We start from the raw sequence: 19,402 nt of genomic DNA, 5'->3' as shown, positions 1-19,402 counted from the left end.
GACATGGGAACCGAGCTCGAGGTTCACCACGTTGTCTCAAAGATTACGTCGTTGTTGAATCTATCGACCGGGATTTCGGGGCATGCTCATTGTGCGAGGTCGTAAAGTGTGAACAAGGAACCGGCATATCTCAATGATTAGGTCTCGCTTCGCCTTGCGAGCTCAATAAAGTCCCCCAAACCTGAAGACAATCGGGGGAAGGCATTGCGCTCTGGCGTTGGCGAGACTCTTCCAACGGCTCATTCCAGCATTTTCGTGCCGTCCATCATCAGTACGTATCCCAGCAAAGTCTCCATCTTCCTTTATCCGACCGACGCATCGGGTCTGCCAGAAACTCGGATAGATTCCGTTCTGGACTCCCTCGCATTGAGGAGTTGGGGCGTGGTTTTCGTGGACGGCCGGCAAATCCGACCGGAGACTATCGAGTTGTACAATGCCATGCCGGTCAGAGGTCGCACTACGGTCATGTACTGGCCGCTATTGCATTGCCAGTCCCCAAGTCTGGCTTCAGCTCGCCACGCTCCCAAGTTGTTTGAGATTCATTGCATTTCAATGGCGTGGTACAACCACCTCGTCGTATAATCGGCCGGCGATGTTAACACCTTGCCCTATCTCCGATCTTGGATGGAGCCAAACCGAAACTCGCGTAACATTACAGGTCAGCTTCTGAACGTGCTGCCGCAGTGCAACAAGGGTACGTCAAGTAATGCTTCCCAATGGGTCGAACCCTGCATCGGGGATCTGGATGCTAATCTTGGATTTCCTGAGGGGAAGGTTTCTGAATTCAGATCTTGTTCTTTGTACCGAGGATAATGTCGACCATTGGATGCGTCGGAGTATAGGTCCGTACTCACTGTCCAGTTCGCACCCATCAAGGCACCGAACTGACCGTGATCGACAGCGTTTGACGAAGCATTATCTGAGACGCTACAAATCGATGCCGTATTGGACCCCCGCTGCAACGTTGTGCCCAGAACAAGGAGACGATGCGAATTCGCCACAGTCAAGGGCAGTTTCTATGTCCGCCGCAACCTCTTTGCGATCGCCGAAAGCTTCGAATGCGCAAGATGCAGCACCACATGCCTACAAGGCCTATGTCTCCTCCTAGCCTGCTTTGACGCAAGCAAATCATAACACAACTTTTAACAGTTGGGCAGCGAGCCAGCATTCGGGCCAAGTGGGATCCAGTTCCGGTCAACCGTCCAGAGCACAGCAACCTGGATCGCCCGATTCCATGGTTTGCATGCTAAGAAGACGCAACTCAACAAATTGATGTTCCCCGCGACCAGAACAGCGATTCCAAGCGATTCCGAGTGCCGAATCTCAAAAATATTGCTTTACCAGGATCGGTACCATTGAATGATGAACCACCAATGCGCGGACGCCGATACCAGAAACTTCTCGAGGGATTTATTAACGTGAGCACATATTAATCACAGGCTCCGAGGCGGCTCATATATGCCTTACCACAGCATAGCGAGTACGAATGTACCACTACAAGATAAGATACATCATGCTAGTGTACGGCGCGAGGATCCCTCGAATTTCGGAAACGAACACCTCTGGACCGGTGCCTATCTCTCCAGATATACGTCCGCCCCGCTGGCAATCTATACTGGCCGGCTGTTATACCCTTGCTCTACCCACCGTGTCTGCGCGGAAGGCGTGTTCCGGACCAGGAACTTGGATCGCAATCCTTGTTATCAACCACACCACATGCGCCAGCACCACGGCGCCCGCCGGCTTCAAAGACCGTGCAGAAACAAGGGTCTCAAAGCCACACCCAACCAAGGGGCAAAGGATCGTCGTGCGTGTGCCGGCAGCCGGGATGGGCCGTTGGGGCCGCAAGGGGTCTGCTGCTGTCGTATACGTAGATTGCGATCCTGCAGCAAAACGTTCGCAATCGGATCGGAGTAGGCAGGGGTGAGGGTTTGGCGAGGACAATCAATATAGGGCAGGCGAGGCCTGCTGGTTATCTGCGTGGCGTGATCTCTGAAGGAGAGGGAGTACAAGATGATGCATGTCAGCTGCCTGGAGGATGCGATAGATGAGAGTTAGATAGCTCTCGTCGAAGAGAGTCGAGGGGAAGCGAAAGGTACCATTCAAACAGAATTGGGGAGCCGAATGTGGCCGGCTGATTGAGACGGAGGATAGGAGATGCAACGGACGAACAAAGGTTGAGCCGTCTTCTTGCGGGGCGGAATGTTCACCTTGGTTTCCAATGGACATTGTTGAATTCCGCAAGAAACAAGCCTTTCTATGTTGTAGATCGTACTATGACGCACACAGATGCCAGGGTATCGCCTTGACTGTGGAGGAGTACCTGAAAGATATGATGTTATTCAATGAGCAAGGAGTGTCTCGGGCTCTTGAAAGTCACAATTATCGCAATTCAAGTTCAAGTAATTACAGGAAAGGATAGAGAACTTAATTGTAGGGGAGGAGAGAAAAGTGAAAAAGGAAATGGTTCTTAGTCAAGCACACCGTGCTATCAAAGCCAGTCTCTAGCAACCAACCTGATGCATGCATCTACACGACTTTCCCTTCCAATCTGAGCACCTGCGCACTGCACACCAAAACACAACGCATTCTGACTGAAACAGCGGATAAACATAGGAAAAGAAGGGTCAATCATGAGCTCCCTCATTGCTCATCAATGATTCCCAACGCCGCCAGACCCTCTCCGATGATACTCGCCAGCGTTTCAGACTAAATCAAGACATTAGCAGTTTTCAGCAAGTAGCGTGTCGGTGAGTTCTTACATATGGGGGCTTCATCATGGTGAAGTGGTTCCCACCCATGTCTTTGAAGTAGAAATTCTCCATCGGCAACAGCGCAGCCCACCCGTTGTCGCCAAAATCGGTACGATTGTCGAGAAGCCACTTCATGGGTGCCGGATCTTCGCCTTCTCCGGGCGGGGGTCGAGGACTATTGGGGTCGGGGCATACACCCTCTCTGCACCAGACCGCAATCACCTTGGGGGCTTTGGAGGGCTCCATGGGATCTGGGGTATAATCCTTGAGATTGTTGATGGTTGCAGTGAAGTGTGGGAGCAACCAATCTGGAGTCTTATTGTTACTGTCCTTCCCCAGGAGGCCGATCTTTTCGAACCAGACATGGAGGCGTGCCGGTAGAGGATCCAATCTCACAGGACACGGAGAGTCGATCAGGACGAGGCAGGAGACCTTGTCGCCCTCCTGAATCAACTGGTATGCAACTTCATAGGCGAGAACACCGCCGGCAGACCAGCCACCCAAGATGTAGGGACCCTGCGGTTGTTGCTTTTTGATCTGTTCCTTGTAGAGCTGCGCGATTCCTCGACAGCCGATGTCGCTGGTCCATTCTTGCGGTTCCTTCAGGAACGGACACCAAATGCTGCTCACTCTCATCTTGCGACAAATACGAGACATGTACTGGTAGGATGTAGCGCTGCCTGAACCATCCGGGATCAGGAACATGCTCAATGGATCACTTCTGGTTCCTTGGAGAATCACACTGAGGTTCTTTTGCCGTATTCTTTCAAGCTTGCTGGACTTTTCGAGCTTCCTTGACACTTCGCTAAGCTGGGGTGAACGTTTGTTGGAGCCATTGGGGCCCTCCGAGAGGGTAACTTTCGGCTTGGATTTAGGTCGTGGCTTGGGACCGAAACCGAGGGCTTGTTCGACAGCTTGAGCGGTGGGATTGTGCTGGAAGAAGTCTTGAGGGACTTCATGTCCCCGCTCGCGCAGTTGACTCACTAGTTCCAGGGACATTATGGAATCCATGCCCAGCACGGAGAGCTCGATCTTGTCAGTAATCTCCGATCGGTCGCAGTGCATCGACTCTGCCACCATTGCCCTGAAGTCAAAACCGGATGCCGCTTTCAATGCCACTGGTTCTACTTCATCACATACACTTGAGGCGCTACTAGCAGGGGTAGTCGCGGAGGTGGTTTCAACAGGAGTGAGAATCTGAGAGGACTCCTCAGAAGTTGCTGACTGTGCATCGACGTTAACGACAGTAGCTTCGACAGTTCCGTGCTCTTTGATCAGATATTGCTTGAAAGCCTTGACTGTCGGACACTCGATGAACACTTGATTGCTGATCTCCATGCCCAACTGATCACGGATTGCTGAGGTCAGGTCCAGTGCCATAAGAGAGTCGACGCCCATTCTCGCGAAATAGGCTCCATCCACAAGCTCATTGATGCCCAGATTGCACTGCGCACTAATCACTTCTAAGACGCGATCAATGAGAGGCTTTTGAGAGGTAGTCTTCCCGGCCGGTATCGATGGTTTTGGGGCCGATTTAGGGGTCTTGGTAGTCTTCGCGATGGCTTGAGAAGGTCCTGCGGCAATGCCCAGCGCTCGGCGGTTTTCGGCTTTGGCCGCTTCCACTATCGACTTGAGACCCTTGCGCTTCATCTTTCTGAATTTGAGGCCGTTGACCATTCCAATAATCTTTCCTTCTTCGAATATGTATACATCGCCGACGGACACGTTCGCAACGTCTGGTGCCGGCTGCATCCTCACGTAACTGCGGTACTTCTTTTCTGGTGAGAGCTTCGTCGAGATGCGGAGCGATTCCCATCCATGGCTGATATAGACTTCGTCAGACTCGTTCTGCTCAGAAGTGTTGATCGTGAAACCTGAAAGATGAGCCAGACTGTCGATCCAGTAAGGAGAACAGTAGAAGTCACCATCCTCGGGCGTGGTTTGGAATCGAACTACGGCAGTGGATTCGTTGTCCTGTTGGTTGATGATGACTTCGTCCATACCACGGTAAGGCTTGGCGTAGGATACAAGAACCTGGAAAAGCTTGTATGCCACTGCTCGTGTAAACTTGCAAGCCTGTCCTTGGTGGAGCTTCTGTTCAAGGGAATTGATCTGATTCTGAACCATGTAACCGCAGCGAGCCCACTCTCTTGTCCAGGAATCGATATTCTCGTACTTCACCACGCCTTCGGCATGATTGAGGAAAACCTTCTGCCCATCTGCAGACACACTCCGGAACTTTACCCGAACCTCGTTGAGTTCGAGATTGGCAGTGGCTTCAATCTGGATATGCTGCCCAGCCTCTGGTGGAGGATTCTCCGGGATGAGAGCCTTCGTAGCTTCCAGGGTGTGGACATTGAGACCTGGTGTTGGCATGTTTGGTCGAAGTTGTCTGTAGAGATAATCCGCCACCGTCATCGCCTGATCCGCATAGAGTGACGAGGGATAAAACGGGTTGCCGTCCACTTCGTGTCCACTGATTGCTGCCCTCAGTTTCGGCTCCGACAAGTCGGACTGGACAACTACGGTTCCAGAGTTGGCATTCAGCTCTTGTCTGACAATGAACTGGCAGGAAGTGGTCAACGGGCGTGATCTGGGGCCGTCCAACTGAGGCTGTACTGCGGCGGGACGAGGATCCTCGCCCTTTGTCAGACACCAATTGTTATGATAATCGAGCCACTCCCGGCTGTTGTCGAAGTGGTATGTTGGGAGTCTGAGCAGCCTATGGGCGCTCTCATACTCTCTGTGATATTCGTAGAAGTCGAAGGGAACTCCAGCCAGATACAAGGAGGTGATCGCTTCGGAGAGAGACTGCCATGGGTCCACACCCTTACGAAGCGATGATGCCACACAGGCGGTTTCTGGCACTGTCGCCCTGATCATGCTGCTCACTGGCCTGTCCGCACCTATTTCCAACCAGGCGGTTTCCGCGTTGCATATCCCTGATGCTTCGGCAGCCTGGAGAGCGCTCAGCATATTCACCGTTTCGCGAGCATGGCGACACAGATAATCGGGCCCGAAATCGCCGCCATCAGTGGATACAATTCCCAGAAGAGGTGATAGAACGGGAACTTCAGGCTTTCGATACGGAACAGTGGACGCAACATTCCTGAACGGCTCTAGTATGGGATCCACTTGGGCTGAGTGAAACGCGAAAGAAACTGCGAGGCGTGTGCACGACATGTTCTTCGACTGGAGCAGATTCTGGGCCGCTGCAATACGATCGACTGTACCTGCGAGGACGGTACTGGTAGGGCCATTGATGCACGCAATCTCAATGTCGTCGTCTTGGAGGACAGAAAGGATGGAATCCACACTGCCTTTCACCGCAAGCATCCCATGGGTGTTGGGTGTACACCGCTGTTCAATAAGCTTAGCACGTTCGCCAACGAGCAAGATCATGTCGCTCGGCGCCAGAACACCAGCGACACATAGAGCCGCATACTCGCCCAGGCTGTGACCGACCACTGAAGCCGGCTTCACACCCCAGGATTGCCACATTCGCGCCATGGCAACCTGGATACAGGTCATGCCGAGCTGCAGCACCACAGGGGACAAGGAATCTACATCCTTGCCTTCCAGAAGCGGGAGTATTGAAGGGAGGCCATGGACGTTGGCTAGGGAGTTCAGGTACAGAATATCGGACTTGAAGGATTTGACCTGGTTGTACAGCCTTTGTCCGAGACCTGTGTATTGAGAGCCCTGACCGGTAAATGCGAATGCAACCTTAGTCGGCGCCAAGGCAGTAGGCTCATACGTGTCCTTCAGTTCTGACTCCAGTGCTTTCTTGACTTCCCCTATGTCGGAGACGCAGAGAGCCACGCGGAAGAAGTGTTGGATGCGTCGTGCAGTTGTCGTATACGCCAGGCTGGGGAGCGTTGTTTCGGGATGATCATCGAGGTAACTGATCAGGTTGCGAATGTTTTGTTTCAGAGATGTAATGGATCTTGCGGTGACCGTGACAATGTGCATCGTCCTGGGGTCCTGGCCGGTAGGAGACTCGCGCAGAGGTCCATCCTCAAGGAGTAGAGAGGTGTTGCCGCCGGCGGCAGAGAAATTGTTGAGGAAGATCTTGCGTTTTTCCGAGCCTTGCCGTGGATAGTCCACGGCTTTCGTCGGGATGTGAACATTGCGACGTCGAAGCTCTGCTGCATTCGGAAACCCCTTATTAATTACCCCTTTGATACCCACGTTGGCAGGAATCGCGTTCCTCTCCATCATCAAGAGCACCTTGATTAGAGAGTTGATTCCGGAAGCGGCTTCACCATGTCCAATGTTGGCTTTGATGGCACCTAGATGTAATGGACGTTCAGGCGTCCGCTGTCTCTCAGGAGGTGCAAAAACACCGAGCACAGACTGCATCTCTGTGGCATCACCTGCCTGTGTGCCCGTTCCGTGCATCTCAACGTAGGTGACCTCGTGTGGATCGACACCAGACTTTGCAAGAACCTCCTTGTACAGCTCCATCTGCGTAGGGGCATGAGGATGCGTAATAGATACTGCCTGAGCACTGTGGTTGGTCCCTGCACTGAGAATGCATCCGAGGATGTTGTCATTGTCAGCAATAGCATCAGCATATCTCTTCAGTATGACAGTGCCACAACCATCACCGCGACAATACCCGTCAGCGTCGTTGTCAAAGGTCTTGCAACCGCCGGTCTTGGAGAGGAACGAGCCTTTGCTGAGGCCAGCGAAGATGTCCGGGTTGGTCAAGACGTTCAAACCTCCAGCACAGGCAGTGTCACAGTCGCCTGCCCATAGAGAAGTACACGCCAGTTGGATGGCAGCCAGCGAGGAAGAACAAGCTGTGTCAATGCTGAAGGAGGGCCCGGAGAACTTAAAGTAAAAGTTTATCCTCCCGGGAGCAAAGGCACGCACTCCTCCGGTGATGAAGTAAGTGTCAATATTCTCTGCGGCATTGATCTCACGCCAGTCGTCCGATGTTTGACCATAAAATGTCCCAATGCGGTGGAGCTTCGATGATGGAGTGCGGTTTGCTACGTAACCAGCCATCTCGAGCGCTTCGTAGGCCGTGACAAGGGCCAGTCGACCCATGGGATCAGTCTGCTTGGCCTCGCGAGGAGACATGTTGAAAAAGCGAGCGTCAAACAGGCCTGGTTCCTTGATGAAGCATCCATATGGTGTGTGGCTCTTGTTTTTCCCTTTCCCAGAGGGATCGCAGTGCGCATCCGCATCGAAGCGGTCCGGAGGTACATGACGGTGAACGTCGAGGCCTTTCATGAGCAGGTCCCAAAGCTCCTCGTGATCAGCAGCCTCGGGGAATCGTCCGGCCATGCCAACGATGGCGATCTTGTCGTTGTGCATGCTTCCTTCAGGATTCCGCGCCTTTATCTCTGATGAATCCAGCCGGACGATATCTAGCCGGGGATGCCTTTCCCGGATTGCATTGCGCATGAGTTTACCGGAAGCCTTACCGAGGACGTGAATGGTACATTTGCTGGTTTCGTCCCTAATACTGTTCGCCAGCTCGTCCAGCAGAGACACTAGATTGACGGGCTTGCACAAAATCTCAGCTAGTGCCTCCCTGAAAAGCTCCCGGGCGTTCAAAGCAGTAATTATTCCTCCAGTCACAGCGGAATGCATTGGCAGTTGGATGCTGTATGCAGAAAGGTCCCTAGTGAGATCGCCATCGTTGTTTTCGTCGAGAATCCGTTCTATCGCAGCACTGGTGAAGATGTGTGGTGCATGATGCGGTGCGTAAATGCCGATAGGCTCGACTCTCCGTCCATGGAAGCCAGTGGTCGCGCGGAGTCTCCTGAGACTTGTCGGGGGACCACTAATGGTGAGGGACTGAGGAGCTATGGCACTGACATAGGGCTGAGAGATGAGGGGTGGCTGATTTTCTTCGTTGAGTCTGTCGATTGCGTCTCTCGCAGTGCCCTCAGTCATGTCTGCAACGATATATGACCACGGCTGGGGCTGCTCCGCACCGTTTGGTTCGATGCCATCTCGGGCTTGCGCAGTTTCAGTTCCCAGGCGAAATGCGTACCGGACTGCGCGCAGAGCAAGTGGAAGCAGTTCCGGGAGGCTCCGAGCAGATGCGACGGCTGCACCAGCGATCATACCAGTACAAATGCCAACAACCCGCGCATTGTGAGGCGTGGGATAATGCTCAGGACGGTCGGTATAGTATCTGTTTCCTGTTAGCCATGCGGTTGGCTGCGTGGAATTGTCAAATAATACCGAAACCAGTCCAACAGCTGTGCTGTAGTGACCATGCAGCTATCGAGTTGGGGTACGTGCAGCTGGTTCTCTTCGCAAGCCCGCACCAAATCCAGGAAAGTGGTGAAATCTGGGATCTTGTCTCGTTGGCGTCGTGGCAGTCTTCGCGTCTCATCTCGTATTATGGAAGGAATCTTCTCCAGGAGATAGGCAACGTATCGGTCGGGTTTGCTGTGATATATATCTCGCAGTAATCCCCACTGAGGTTGGGTCTGATCACCGAATACGGCGATGAACTCCATGACGGCGAAGGCTCAGAGAGAAGTTACCAAGTAGGTAGGGAAAAATATGACTGTTACAATAGGAAAGGCGATAGTGTGGCACTCTTCATCTAACAATACGTTGCTGCGGATGGGTGAGGATGGAGGAATGACCGCGAAAGTGAGAGGAAGACCGATCGGAGGGGCGACCCGGGACTTCTTGTACTCACTTAGGTAGCGGGTTAGATAGCGGATACGCACTCTGTAATGGTAAGAGCTGATCTGTCGGACCGCATATCAGTGGGGAATCCAGAAGGAGGCCTCCTGAGTGCTACGGCAAGGACCCCTGAATGGACGGCTCGGGCGACACTTCCGCCTATTCTTGGACTGACACTCAATTAATTGACCGGATTTATTATTCTGAATCGGGCCTGATGGATGCTTCCAAGGTTATTCGTTTCTCAAAATCAGGCTCACTGACTTCGGCTCCCCACGGAACTGGCGCACGGGCCTGTTGGTACACGATGGTAGTTCGCATGCGCCATCTCCTCCTTTAAGTTATGTCAGCATGTACACAGTATCTACCTGCAGGTCCAAGGAAGGTTATGTGCAGATAACGCAAATAAGGTTGTGAGAGGGCTAGTGTGGCAAATGACACGCCAGTGGTCCTCTCCAGCCGTCGGCACAACATGCGCGCATTCACCCCTCTGATTGAGGAAATGACCCTCCTGTCACTTTACGCTACCATGTGCTCACCGAGGAAGACACATCAAATTGATTTATGGTGTCAACCTGACTTGCCGGAATCCGAGGTGGAAGGCGATCAGTGGGCGGCACAACAATTGCCAGCAGAACCATTCTCTCCGGAGCGATTGCCAGTTAGAACCACATACCAAAATGATGCCATAAACAATAAATCTTGCCATTGCCCTCCACCGCAGGGCCATCAGTTCAGTGCACGCCGTTTCTATGTGGCCGCGGCTACATGGTATCGGCCCGTAGTAACTCCGCCGAAACCCTTGGGAAGGTGAGGATCATCATCGCAAGGCCCTTACGGGAATAATGGCGCTCGATGATATCGCGGACGGTCGCTATAGAGCAGAAGGGTTATCGATCACGATATGCACGTGGCTGAGCCTCGGGATAATATGACACAAAGGTTCAACGGTCCATATTGCTCTAAATCGAGTCATGTGCAATTCCGGCAGAACCCTAGCGGTCCACGTAGCCTGGTGTAATCGGACTGGTGAACGTGTGTTGATGTAACATAAAAGTGGCCAGCCACAGCTAGAGATTGACCGTCTGGGGGAGATTTGTCTATACGCCTTTCCGGATCACAGCACAATTCGATGTGTACATCACCATGGCATTTCTTGCGTCAACTGCAAGAATCAGTTCTTCTCATCTGCAATAAGTCATCATGCCCACATGAAATCTCTCCACTCCGACACTTGAACATGAGCTGCAGGCCGAGATATCCATGCGCACGCCCGACGGTTCGGGCAAGACCCGCGCATTACAAGGCTCTTCAAATGGAGGGGTCCCAGTAGCAACCCTTGGGAATGGAGCAATGCAAGTCAATTGGAATGGTTGGCCTAAACCTGCTATATCTGTCCGCTTAAGTGCTGGGTGACTTGACGACCGTAGAGTCGTCCTCCACTGACTGCAATGTGCTTTGAATCCATTTTGGAGATAACAGGCATACGTAGCTTTTGCACGTTTCCATGAGGAAGATTCAGTCTCCGTCAGATGGAGTATAGTAAGGTATCTCATCAGGAACGAACGGCTGCGGCGTCCGTGGACTCGAGTTTATGAAAGCACCTAGGCCATTAACTATTTTCGTTCAACCAGTGCGAGCGCGATGTCCCCAACTTCGCTGCTTGCGAACTCTCTACATATAACTATGGATAGCTTGCGGCAGGCTTCTTGGAGAGTTTTATTACGATAAGAGCTGAACAAACATGGGTCTTCTTTTCTGATTAGACAACTTCGGTGTCTTCCGTCTCCCCATGGCCGGAGTGTCCTTAATGCCAGTAGATAGAGTATTGATCCAAAACCCGAGTCTGCGCACAAGCGAAACCCTAGCAACCCTGGGCACTAGACACAAGAGATTTTACCCTCTGGAATTTATGACCATGGTGACTGATAGCTGATGTAATGTAGCGTCGCCTGAGCGCTCTTGAACTCGCAGATCTTAGTCGAAAGGAGGTGAGTTTCTTGTGCCCGTTCTCATTCTACCCCGGGTACCGAAAGTGGCAGAAGAGGACCATCCTCCCTGTCTCGCCTATGTCTCTGTGAGACGTAGCGTTCGGCTTTCCCACTCTGAAGATTGTAGGTATGGTTGCTGTAAGCCGAAAGCGGCGAAAGTCTAGCACTGCATTCTCAGGCGTTTAGTTTCACAGTGATACCTACCTATGTAATTTTCTCCTTGAGACACCCTAAGAATCTGCTTCTCTTAGGCTGTGATGACCCCGCAACCTCAAGCACAGGCAACGACGAACCAGTCACTCAGATAATGTATAAGATAAGTATCAGAGGTGCACTTTTGTAAGGAGTGCTCATCCGGATGACGCTTTTTCGTGCGGGATTGCCGCGTGTTTGAAATATCCTCACAGGTTCCCACGTCGTGTAACCGACTAGGTAATCCAGAACCCCTTATCGCCGTCTTCAGAAGTATGCACATGCTGTACGACCTTTCGATGTGTTTGTACTCCAGACCAGGATGGTGTCCTTCATGATGGGTACCATAACTCCGAGGCGGATTCACAATAACCAGTATTACTCTTGTAGGGGTCGTTCTGAGGTCACAATGTCACGATGTCGGCGCAGGGACTTCTCCCTGGCGGATAAAGCCTTCATCTTGTTTGCTCCGGATCAGATTCCTCATCCCGGACGACGCGAGGCCAGCCAGTGTACTACGCACTTGACCGCCAACTTGTTGTGGCATGAGAAGACTTCAAATGACTCATTATCCTGGGTATATCTTCACTCTCTCACTCTCATTATGCTGACGGTCTGTGGTTCCAATGTTGCATGCTGCAGTCACAGCCGCAGCTGCGGCAAGCCTCCCTTATTTCTACAACCTGTCTTGCTGTCCCAGCCAAAACTCGCAGCTTGTTCTCAGTACACGGCTGTACAGTGCCGCCCAAAGTCAAGTTCTGAAGTCCGAGTCCCTCGTTGTACTGTTCTTACCGTTCTGTTTGCGTTTCTTCTCCGCAGCCACGATGGGAAAGGTTGATCTGGTGTTTGCTAACAGAGCTAGTAAGTTAGTAACACCAGGGTCCAGCTCCTCTCCGCTTTTGCATGTCTCTCTTTTGGATATCACAATGACGACTATGACTGGCATTGCATTGCAGTGCATACACCGCACAGATTATGTGATGTTCAGAGATTAAGCACCCACCGTCCTACCAACCCCGGACAACTTGGACCATCCCGATGGTTTCGGGCTACATAGCACTGCCCTGCATATTTCAATATCTGTTGTTTGGAAGAATCTTTTGTACTTCTTGATACCAGCTTCGAGCAAAGCGTACACATGGGAAGTACATTGACTGTCAATGTCGCATTCACAGACACTGGTCGGCTTCCGTCCATGTACTCCCCCTTTCTGCATACCGAAGGCAGTAAGACAATTCATCTGAAGCACGTTCCCTGGTATTGTATACTTGCGAATTCGCTCGAGGCGCATGGGTGTCGGGTGATCTGAACCATCCTTCACAAACGAAAAGCATACGAAAGCGCTGATGACGGGCAGAAAATATCCTTAGCCGCCTCAGGATTGTCGGCGATCTGTACCACGGCATTCTTGGCCGGCACGCAAACTCGTGGATGCACTGGGGGCTCTGTCGTGGGACACGGAGCTCCCTCTTGGGCACTACGTGAGCGGCTTGAACAGAGTAACGTTGAATGAATGGAGCAAAGGCCTAGAATGCTGGTTTGATCATTCGCATTCTCTAGCCGAAAGAGGATGCCGAGTCCGGAGCTTTCATGCAGGTTACGCTTCGGCTGTGTATTGACTTACGGTGATGTGCACCTGTTGGGCAATGATTGCAGCAGAGCTAACGTCGTCCAATTATCAAGATAACTAGCGAGGCTGAGGAATCATGTCGCCGCGTTCCTCCCTTATGAGACTTTCTTTCTTCCACGGTTCAGGGGTTGGGCTAGACTCTGTTATTGCTCTCGACAGACGGGCCAGTTGAAACTCGCGAGATAACCGCTTGTACCAAGCAAACTGAACACAGTGCTTTTGCGGTAGCCTCTTACCCAAACCCGAGCCTCGTCGTTTCAGATCGCAAGTGGTGGTCGGGAGGACTATCCTTCATTCCCCCTAGTTTTCAGTGATAGGTGTATGACACACCCTACGGCACTGGTCACTGTTCATCTGGTCACCAGACGTTCGACTATTCGCCTCTCTCGGCTCAAAAATACAAGTTGGGTTTCAATTGAAGCTTACTGTGGATGGATGTCAAGGATCGCAGCAGAACAAAAACGGCAGGCCCCCCGGATTACGTTTCAACCCTCAGCGACCTGGTGTTCATACCCTTTCCGTCACCGCATGTTGGCTCCCGCACGGAGCCTTTACCAGGGTCGTTCGTATCAAAGTGCCATGTCTAAAATCTCCTAAAATGTCTGTCAGCAATATCAATCTTAGACGGGCACAAGTATCTCAAAGCGGAGTTTCCAGTTAATCATCCAGGGACTTCAAGACTGCAGCCGTACGAATGGAGGATAGAATAGTGCTCTGGTCCCTTTCCGTCCGGAGACTGTAAGACTGGCAGTGTCAGACGAGTCGTCAAGACACACCATGTCTGGTTGTGCTGGTGTAGACGGATGATCTGCACTCCCCATACCGCTCGACGACCACCCCAGCCCGCTCCGATTCACACTGCAGATGTTACACGACCTTCACTCCCGCCCCGCGCCTTATGACGGCACCGCCATGTGCGTTTCCGTCTACCAATGTATTGACTAACGTTTTAGTAAAAAGGCCGCACAAGATCATTGACACGGTCGTCCATCTGCCATTGGGAGTTTTCCTGTCGAACTGCGTTGATATGACGAATGGGATGATGACCCTTCGACGTATTCAGACGCAAGGTCGCCGAGGTGACAGAAAAATAGCAACAAGCTAGGCATTTAGTTACTATCGTACTCCACTACACAGCTAGCAAATGCGCGCTTTTCAAGCTTGGGGTGAATGTTGCTCAGAAGAGGCTCCATTGCCGTGTGGCGGGAACGCTCTGATTCGACTGACAGATGCGACGTGGCTAATAGCGGCCCAACCTTTTATAGGTTCATGGGAGCAAGCTGTGTGAATAGCGTGATACATGGGCTTACCTTATTGCTCACCCGCGTGAAACGGAGAAGGAGGAGCAGAGTACGACGTAACTTTAAGGTTCGTCCCGAACGGGTGGATCTGCCGCACTGGGCGCGGCCGGTATTTTGGTACGTGCACCGAAAAGGTTGTAAATTACGATGCTGATTAGCTCAGCGCTTGGCGGCAGAATGGAGGGTCACACGAGACATTCCTTGAAATTGCAAGAGATTATGTCCCGCAGGGAAACTTCTGCATTACTCTGGAAATCTCTCACCACTCGCTGACGCCTGTTAATATCAATTTCGTGGAAAAGCGGAACCTTTCAGGCAGCGGACATGCACGGATATGGTTGGATTCCGCTCTCGGCGCCAAGCATCGCGCGCTCCGCTGCCGGATTTCCGCCAAAACCCACGCACGATCAGAGATGATTATATCAAGCATTGTCAGGCATATCGAAATCCTGCTTCCAAGCGTTCTGTCGCCTTCAGTCCCCCGTTCTTCTGCATATCAACGCCGATGACCACCCCGAACCTCAAGTGATTATCAGTTTTAGGCGAGCGACTTGGCGGCACGGAACCGCAGAATAGTCGCTGCATTCGTATCTGCATTCCCTCGGACGAAAAAAGATATTGATTCCTCATACATGCTTCCTACGCATGTGTCGCAGCAAGAAAAGACATCCAGCATCGATGTCGCTTGCGGACTACCATGCACCTCGCACATTGTCCTCAATAGCACTAATCACTCCTGACTGAACCTGTTATCTCATAGTCTGCGGACAACTGTTGGTCTTGACCTTGCGCAATTCTACGGCGAGCCTCGCTAACAGTTTGTCCAGATGAACTGCATCCAATAGCCGAACAGCTCCATTCTCAACACGGAGCAGCGTACATAATCGAGCATACGAGATCGTCCCCGGCTCTAGAACGTTGAAGTTATGCCAAGATACCCAGGTCGGGCCGCACGCAATCTCCCTGCGCTCGTGTCTTTGATTATCCTCAATATGGCATCGCCGCATTGCGGGCCGCGAGGAGCAAGGAGCTCAAAGGCAGAGCTGGCTGTAGGAACTGGCCGAATACACCTTGTGCAAGGACCCGTTCTACGCATCTTGCGTACCTTTCTCGGCGCGGGCCCTCTCCCGGATCTGGGCGTATCGTTGAGCCAACGTATTCTTGCGTGCTGCCTATTCTCAATTATCTGTTCCTCGCAATTTTTCTTGATCGGTAGTAAGTAAGGGCGTGGAGATGGTAGGACGCAGACAACTGCTGCTCCCGCTCACGAAAAATGGGAACTTGCTTGAGCTTGGCCGGGAGTAGATTAACTAGGATTCGACAGGAACCTGGTTGTATTCGCTTAAGCTATCCCAATGGGGCGATCCGTGAACACTGCCCTCTACACAGGTCTGGTTGCATATCTTTCAAAAGTACAAGATTGTCGGACTGTGAGTCTTTACTTCAGAGTTGATAAACGCGGTGGCGCTGGGGACCGACCATAGCAGTGAAGTTAAATCGGACCTTCACCACGGCTGATGGTTATCCCAGTACTGAAGGCACAGCAGAGAGAGCAAATATATGAGGAGTACTTGGACATGAAGACGGTTAGATACAGCAGGACTCTCCGTACCGTGGAGAACCATGAACCTAGTCCCAAAGTCCATGCCGCAGACGCTCGCAAACGAACAGCCGACTCCAGTGCCGTAGCGGTTCCCATCCGCCTTCATCGAGAAAGCTGTGAACTCCCACGTAAACTTGCCGATGCGGTGGCACCTGAGCGTCCGGCGCGACGATCCCAATGGTCATGGGCGTCACCCAAAACATCACCTGCACCGAGAATGTAAAGTACAAAGATAACCGCAACCATACTATACCGGACGTCTCGAACTCGTTACACACCCTGCATGTACTGGGTACAGCCAGCCCACACCGACAGGCGACCCGTCGCTCAGCATCCCTGGTCCTCCCACATGGCTTCAGCTCACAACTTGGACCCTCATGCTAGTCTAACATTATCCAGAGCACTACCCCTGGATGCACGGCGCCAGAGGTTGCTGCAGACGGCGCCGCAGCTAACGCCCTGGTCGTCGTTATACCATCCCCAGCTTGTGCCACTGTGGTTCCCTGCCATTTGCTATCGACACTACAACATGCCTGTGCAGGCACTGGAGGAGCTCGCGCCGAGCAGCCATACCGATTTCAGAGTGTCCTGCTCTCATTCCGACTTGCCGCCATTCTGCAACTAGCTTGCGCTAGGGGATCGATGAGCTTCTGCTCCTACCTGCATGCTGGCTCAGGAAACATCTTCAGGGGACACATCTCCGATACACAGGTATGCCTACCCTTCTCTACATACATACAATGTGATCATTGCAACAGCTCCTCAACCAGCAGGATTATTGAACTCATCTCTATATCAGATTTTTCATCCTTCGTTCGCAAGCGAAAGGACGGTCATGGACCAAACTGCGCCAACACCGCCCAAAGCGTCTCCCTACTATCTTGCCCATTCCATCTCCTCTACAGAATACGGAGATTACTTTCACTTTGCGCCTTCTCACACCCTTCAACCGTGTCTATCCGGTTCACAACGCGTACACCCGCCAGACACTGTGTTGGCATCGCCGACATGCGCTCCTGCGTCTCCGCGAGGGAATCTTAAGGAAGGGACCACCGGCTGTTCCACTTCATTCCAGCACACCGCGTTCTCCAGTGGACAGGACTCCACGCTGACTCCCATTGACCGTTTCGATTCTTGTCATCTTTCACCACAATCTTCAGGAAACGACCCCAACAGCGATTCAGAAAGCCTATCTTCTTCCTGTCATCCTACATCACGGTCCTCTTCCTTCTCGATGGGGAGAGTGCAACAAGCCAGTGGAAGGTCCATAAATAGGCAGCCTGTGGTCAAGAAGGTAGAAGTCGTTCTTCTTAGTAGACGAGCCTTGCTAACCTAGGCATAGGGTATCAAGGCTTCCGCAGCTGCGCCTGCAGACAGGTCTTCGAATGGTTTGATCACTCCTGCCGGCGGATCCCCGGATGATATGGATATTCCTGCTGATGGATACGAGGGAGGAGATTATGTCGTACATTACCAATGCGGAAAGGGACATATTCTGGAGGACTTGAAACCCGGCGACCCGCGATACACCGACCCATGGCTCATCATTTGCGAGGGTGAGGAGAAGCCTTGCCCCCTCGGACATTTCGTCCTTCCGAAGAAGGAGGACCCTTTGCTTCAGCCGAATGCCCTCATCTATTGCCCGTACTGTGGACAGATGATGACTCGTAGTGAGCATATGGAGCGTCATATCCGGACCCGTAGGTTTCTTTTTTTCTTCATTCCGTTTGAGAATCTGCAGCCAACACGTTCTCTCACAGATACACGCGTAAGGAACATGGTTTGTGTGGTGTGTACCATGGCCTTCGGTCGGTCGTAAGTTACTGCGTTGAATCCTTCAAGGTTGCTGGATTAATGCTGACCGTTCGATGGTGAATGTGCTAAGCGCCACATGGCATCATGCCACGGTCGTCTTCCGGACGATGTCGATCCCGATGGTAGTCGAAGCACGCTGACCATATCCATCACCCAGGGTGCTGAGCTTGTGGATGCAGTGCCTCACCCGAACTACGGTCCCCGAACTAAGAATTCCTGCAAACCATGTGCAACCTCGAAGATCAAATGTGACAAGTCACGTGGATCTGAACGTTGCGAGAACTGCAGAAAGAAAAATTGGGAGTGCAAGCCTCAAGACCCAAAAAAAGGCGCTGGGAAAGGTACAGAAGGTGAAGTTTCGGGCCTTCAATTGCCCAGCGGGCCCTTGGTCTAACATCGTTCAGCAAGATTGATAAAACCCGGTCAACATCGTAGAAGAAAACAATCACTGGTAACAGCGGCACTGAAAAGCAGTGAGGCGTCGAACGTGCGCCCGAAAGGAAACCGCGGTGCTCCCTTCGACGCGGCTCATTCGCAGTCGATCCGTCGTGCATCGGAAGATGTTCTTCTTCATGACGACGACACACCTGAGGAGAGCATAAACCTTCAGCCTAAGAATGTCAGCACTTGTGACCAGAGTGCAGTAACAGGTGATACTGAGGACAATACCTGTCCGGTAAGTAGTTTTTGTTCTGATTGGAGGGGCTACTACTGACTCAAAAGTAGATTGGCATGTATCCCGTTGGAGAGTGCCACTATGATTTCGGCCTCCACCACCCAGCAGCAGCGATGGAGTCTTTCCAGGCTGGCTGTATGGAGCATGATTACTTCCCGATGTCCCATAACGAAGGAATGAGAGGGGAAATTAGCCATCCCAATGTGGTTGCCGGCCATCCACAAGTATCCAGCATCCACTTCAGCGGGGCAATTGACAACGGACATAAGTTCTTCCCGAACATGTTCGATAACCATATGCAGCAACATCAGCAACTCTTGACCCCGCCACATAGTGAATTTTTCGACCAGCAATCAGGCATCGATCCCAACAGGACCTACCATGTCCCACACCAAATGACGCAAGACGACGCCTTGTTTGGAACGGACATGTCCACATTTCATCGTTTTCCGCCCTTCGACATCTACGAGAGCATGGATTTGCACATGCAACCCCAGTAGTTCGGGTAACTACTTCTCTTCTTAAGGCTGTCGAGGTTTCGTACTAGCTTCGGCTGCAATGTGCGACATGTCATCGGCACTGGCTTATAACCTTCCAAAGTGCGGATAAATGGAGGCTATTTACCTCCGTGATCAAATCGCTTGTTTTGCTCTTTGCTATTCTTCGGATCGCCCCCTCAAATCGCGGGAGATGTGCATACATACACACTGGTCGGATCTCAAAGTTGAGCGATATCGTATTCGGAGTCCTTGTTGATATTGTTTGGGCAAGTCCGGTCGCT

At 52.0% G+C, this 19,402-nt stretch overlaps 5 protein-coding genes across 5 annotated transcripts; 4 read left to right on the top strand and 1 right to left on the bottom strand.

Annotated features, from left to right (window-relative positions):
* Window positions 1-1,283: 1,283 nt before the first annotated feature.
* Window positions 1,284-2,042, top strand: EI97DRAFT_258023 (uncharacterized protein). Its single transcript, XM_033794196.1, has one exon. The coding sequence runs from the start codon at window positions 1,459-1,461 to the stop codon at window positions 1,915-1,917; it is 459 nt and encodes a 152-aa protein (XP_033656094.1). The 5' UTR covers window positions 1,284-1,458; the 3' UTR covers window positions 1,918-2,042.
* A 601-nt stretch (window positions 2,043-2,643) lies between these two features.
* On the bottom strand, window positions 2,644-9,238 carry EI97DRAFT_456938 (polyketide synthase-like protein; the record flags this gene model as incomplete). The annotated part of the gene is made up of 3 exons (XM_033800777.1): window positions 2,644-2,709; window positions 2,763-8,907; window positions 8,958-9,238. 3 exons carry the CDS (start codon window positions 9,236-9,238, stop codon window positions 2,644-2,646), a joined length of 6,492 nt encoding a protein of 2,163 aa, XP_033656093.1.
* A 647-nt stretch (window positions 9,239-9,885) lies between these two features.
* EI97DRAFT_441000 (uncharacterized protein) lies at window positions 9,886-10,227 on the top strand (the record flags this gene model as incomplete). The annotated part of the gene is made up of 1 exon (XM_033799669.1): window positions 9,886-10,227. One exon carries the CDS (start codon window positions 9,886-9,888, stop codon window positions 10,225-10,227), a length of 342 nt encoding a protein of 113 aa, XP_033656092.1.
* A 5,101-nt stretch (window positions 10,228-15,328) lies between these two features.
* On the top strand, window positions 15,329-15,897 carry EI97DRAFT_257879 (uncharacterized protein). The gene has a single exon (XM_033794195.1). The coding sequence runs from the start codon at window positions 15,454-15,456 to the stop codon at window positions 15,748-15,750; it is 297 nt and encodes a 98-aa protein (XP_033656091.1). The 5' UTR covers window positions 15,329-15,453; the 3' UTR covers window positions 15,751-15,897.
* Window positions 15,898-16,563: 666 nt separating this feature from the next.
* Window positions 16,564-19,199, top strand: EI97DRAFT_257857 (uncharacterized protein). The gene is made up of 7 exons (XM_033794194.1): window positions 16,564-16,841; window positions 16,930-17,424; window positions 17,473-17,830; window positions 17,891-17,945; window positions 18,003-18,295; window positions 18,350-18,621; window positions 18,672-19,199. The coding sequence occupies exons 1-7, from the start codon at window positions 16,773-16,775 to the stop codon at window positions 19,119-19,121; spliced, it is 1,992 nt and encodes a 663-aa protein (XP_033656090.1). The 5' UTR covers window positions 16,564-16,772; the 3' UTR covers window positions 19,122-19,199.
* Window positions 19,200-19,402: the final 203 nt, after the last annotated feature.

Source organism: Westerdykella ornata (assembly GCF_010094085.1).
Source record: "Westerdykella ornata strain CBS 379.55 unplaced genomic scaffold EI97scaffold_5, whole genome shotgun sequence".
NCBI classification, from domain to species: Eukaryota; Fungi; Ascomycota; class Dothideomycetes; order Pleosporales; family Sporormiaceae; genus Westerdykella; species Westerdykella ornata.
The sequence above is the reverse complement of the archived record's forward strand: the minus strand, read 5'-3'. Positions and strand labels throughout refer to the sequence as shown.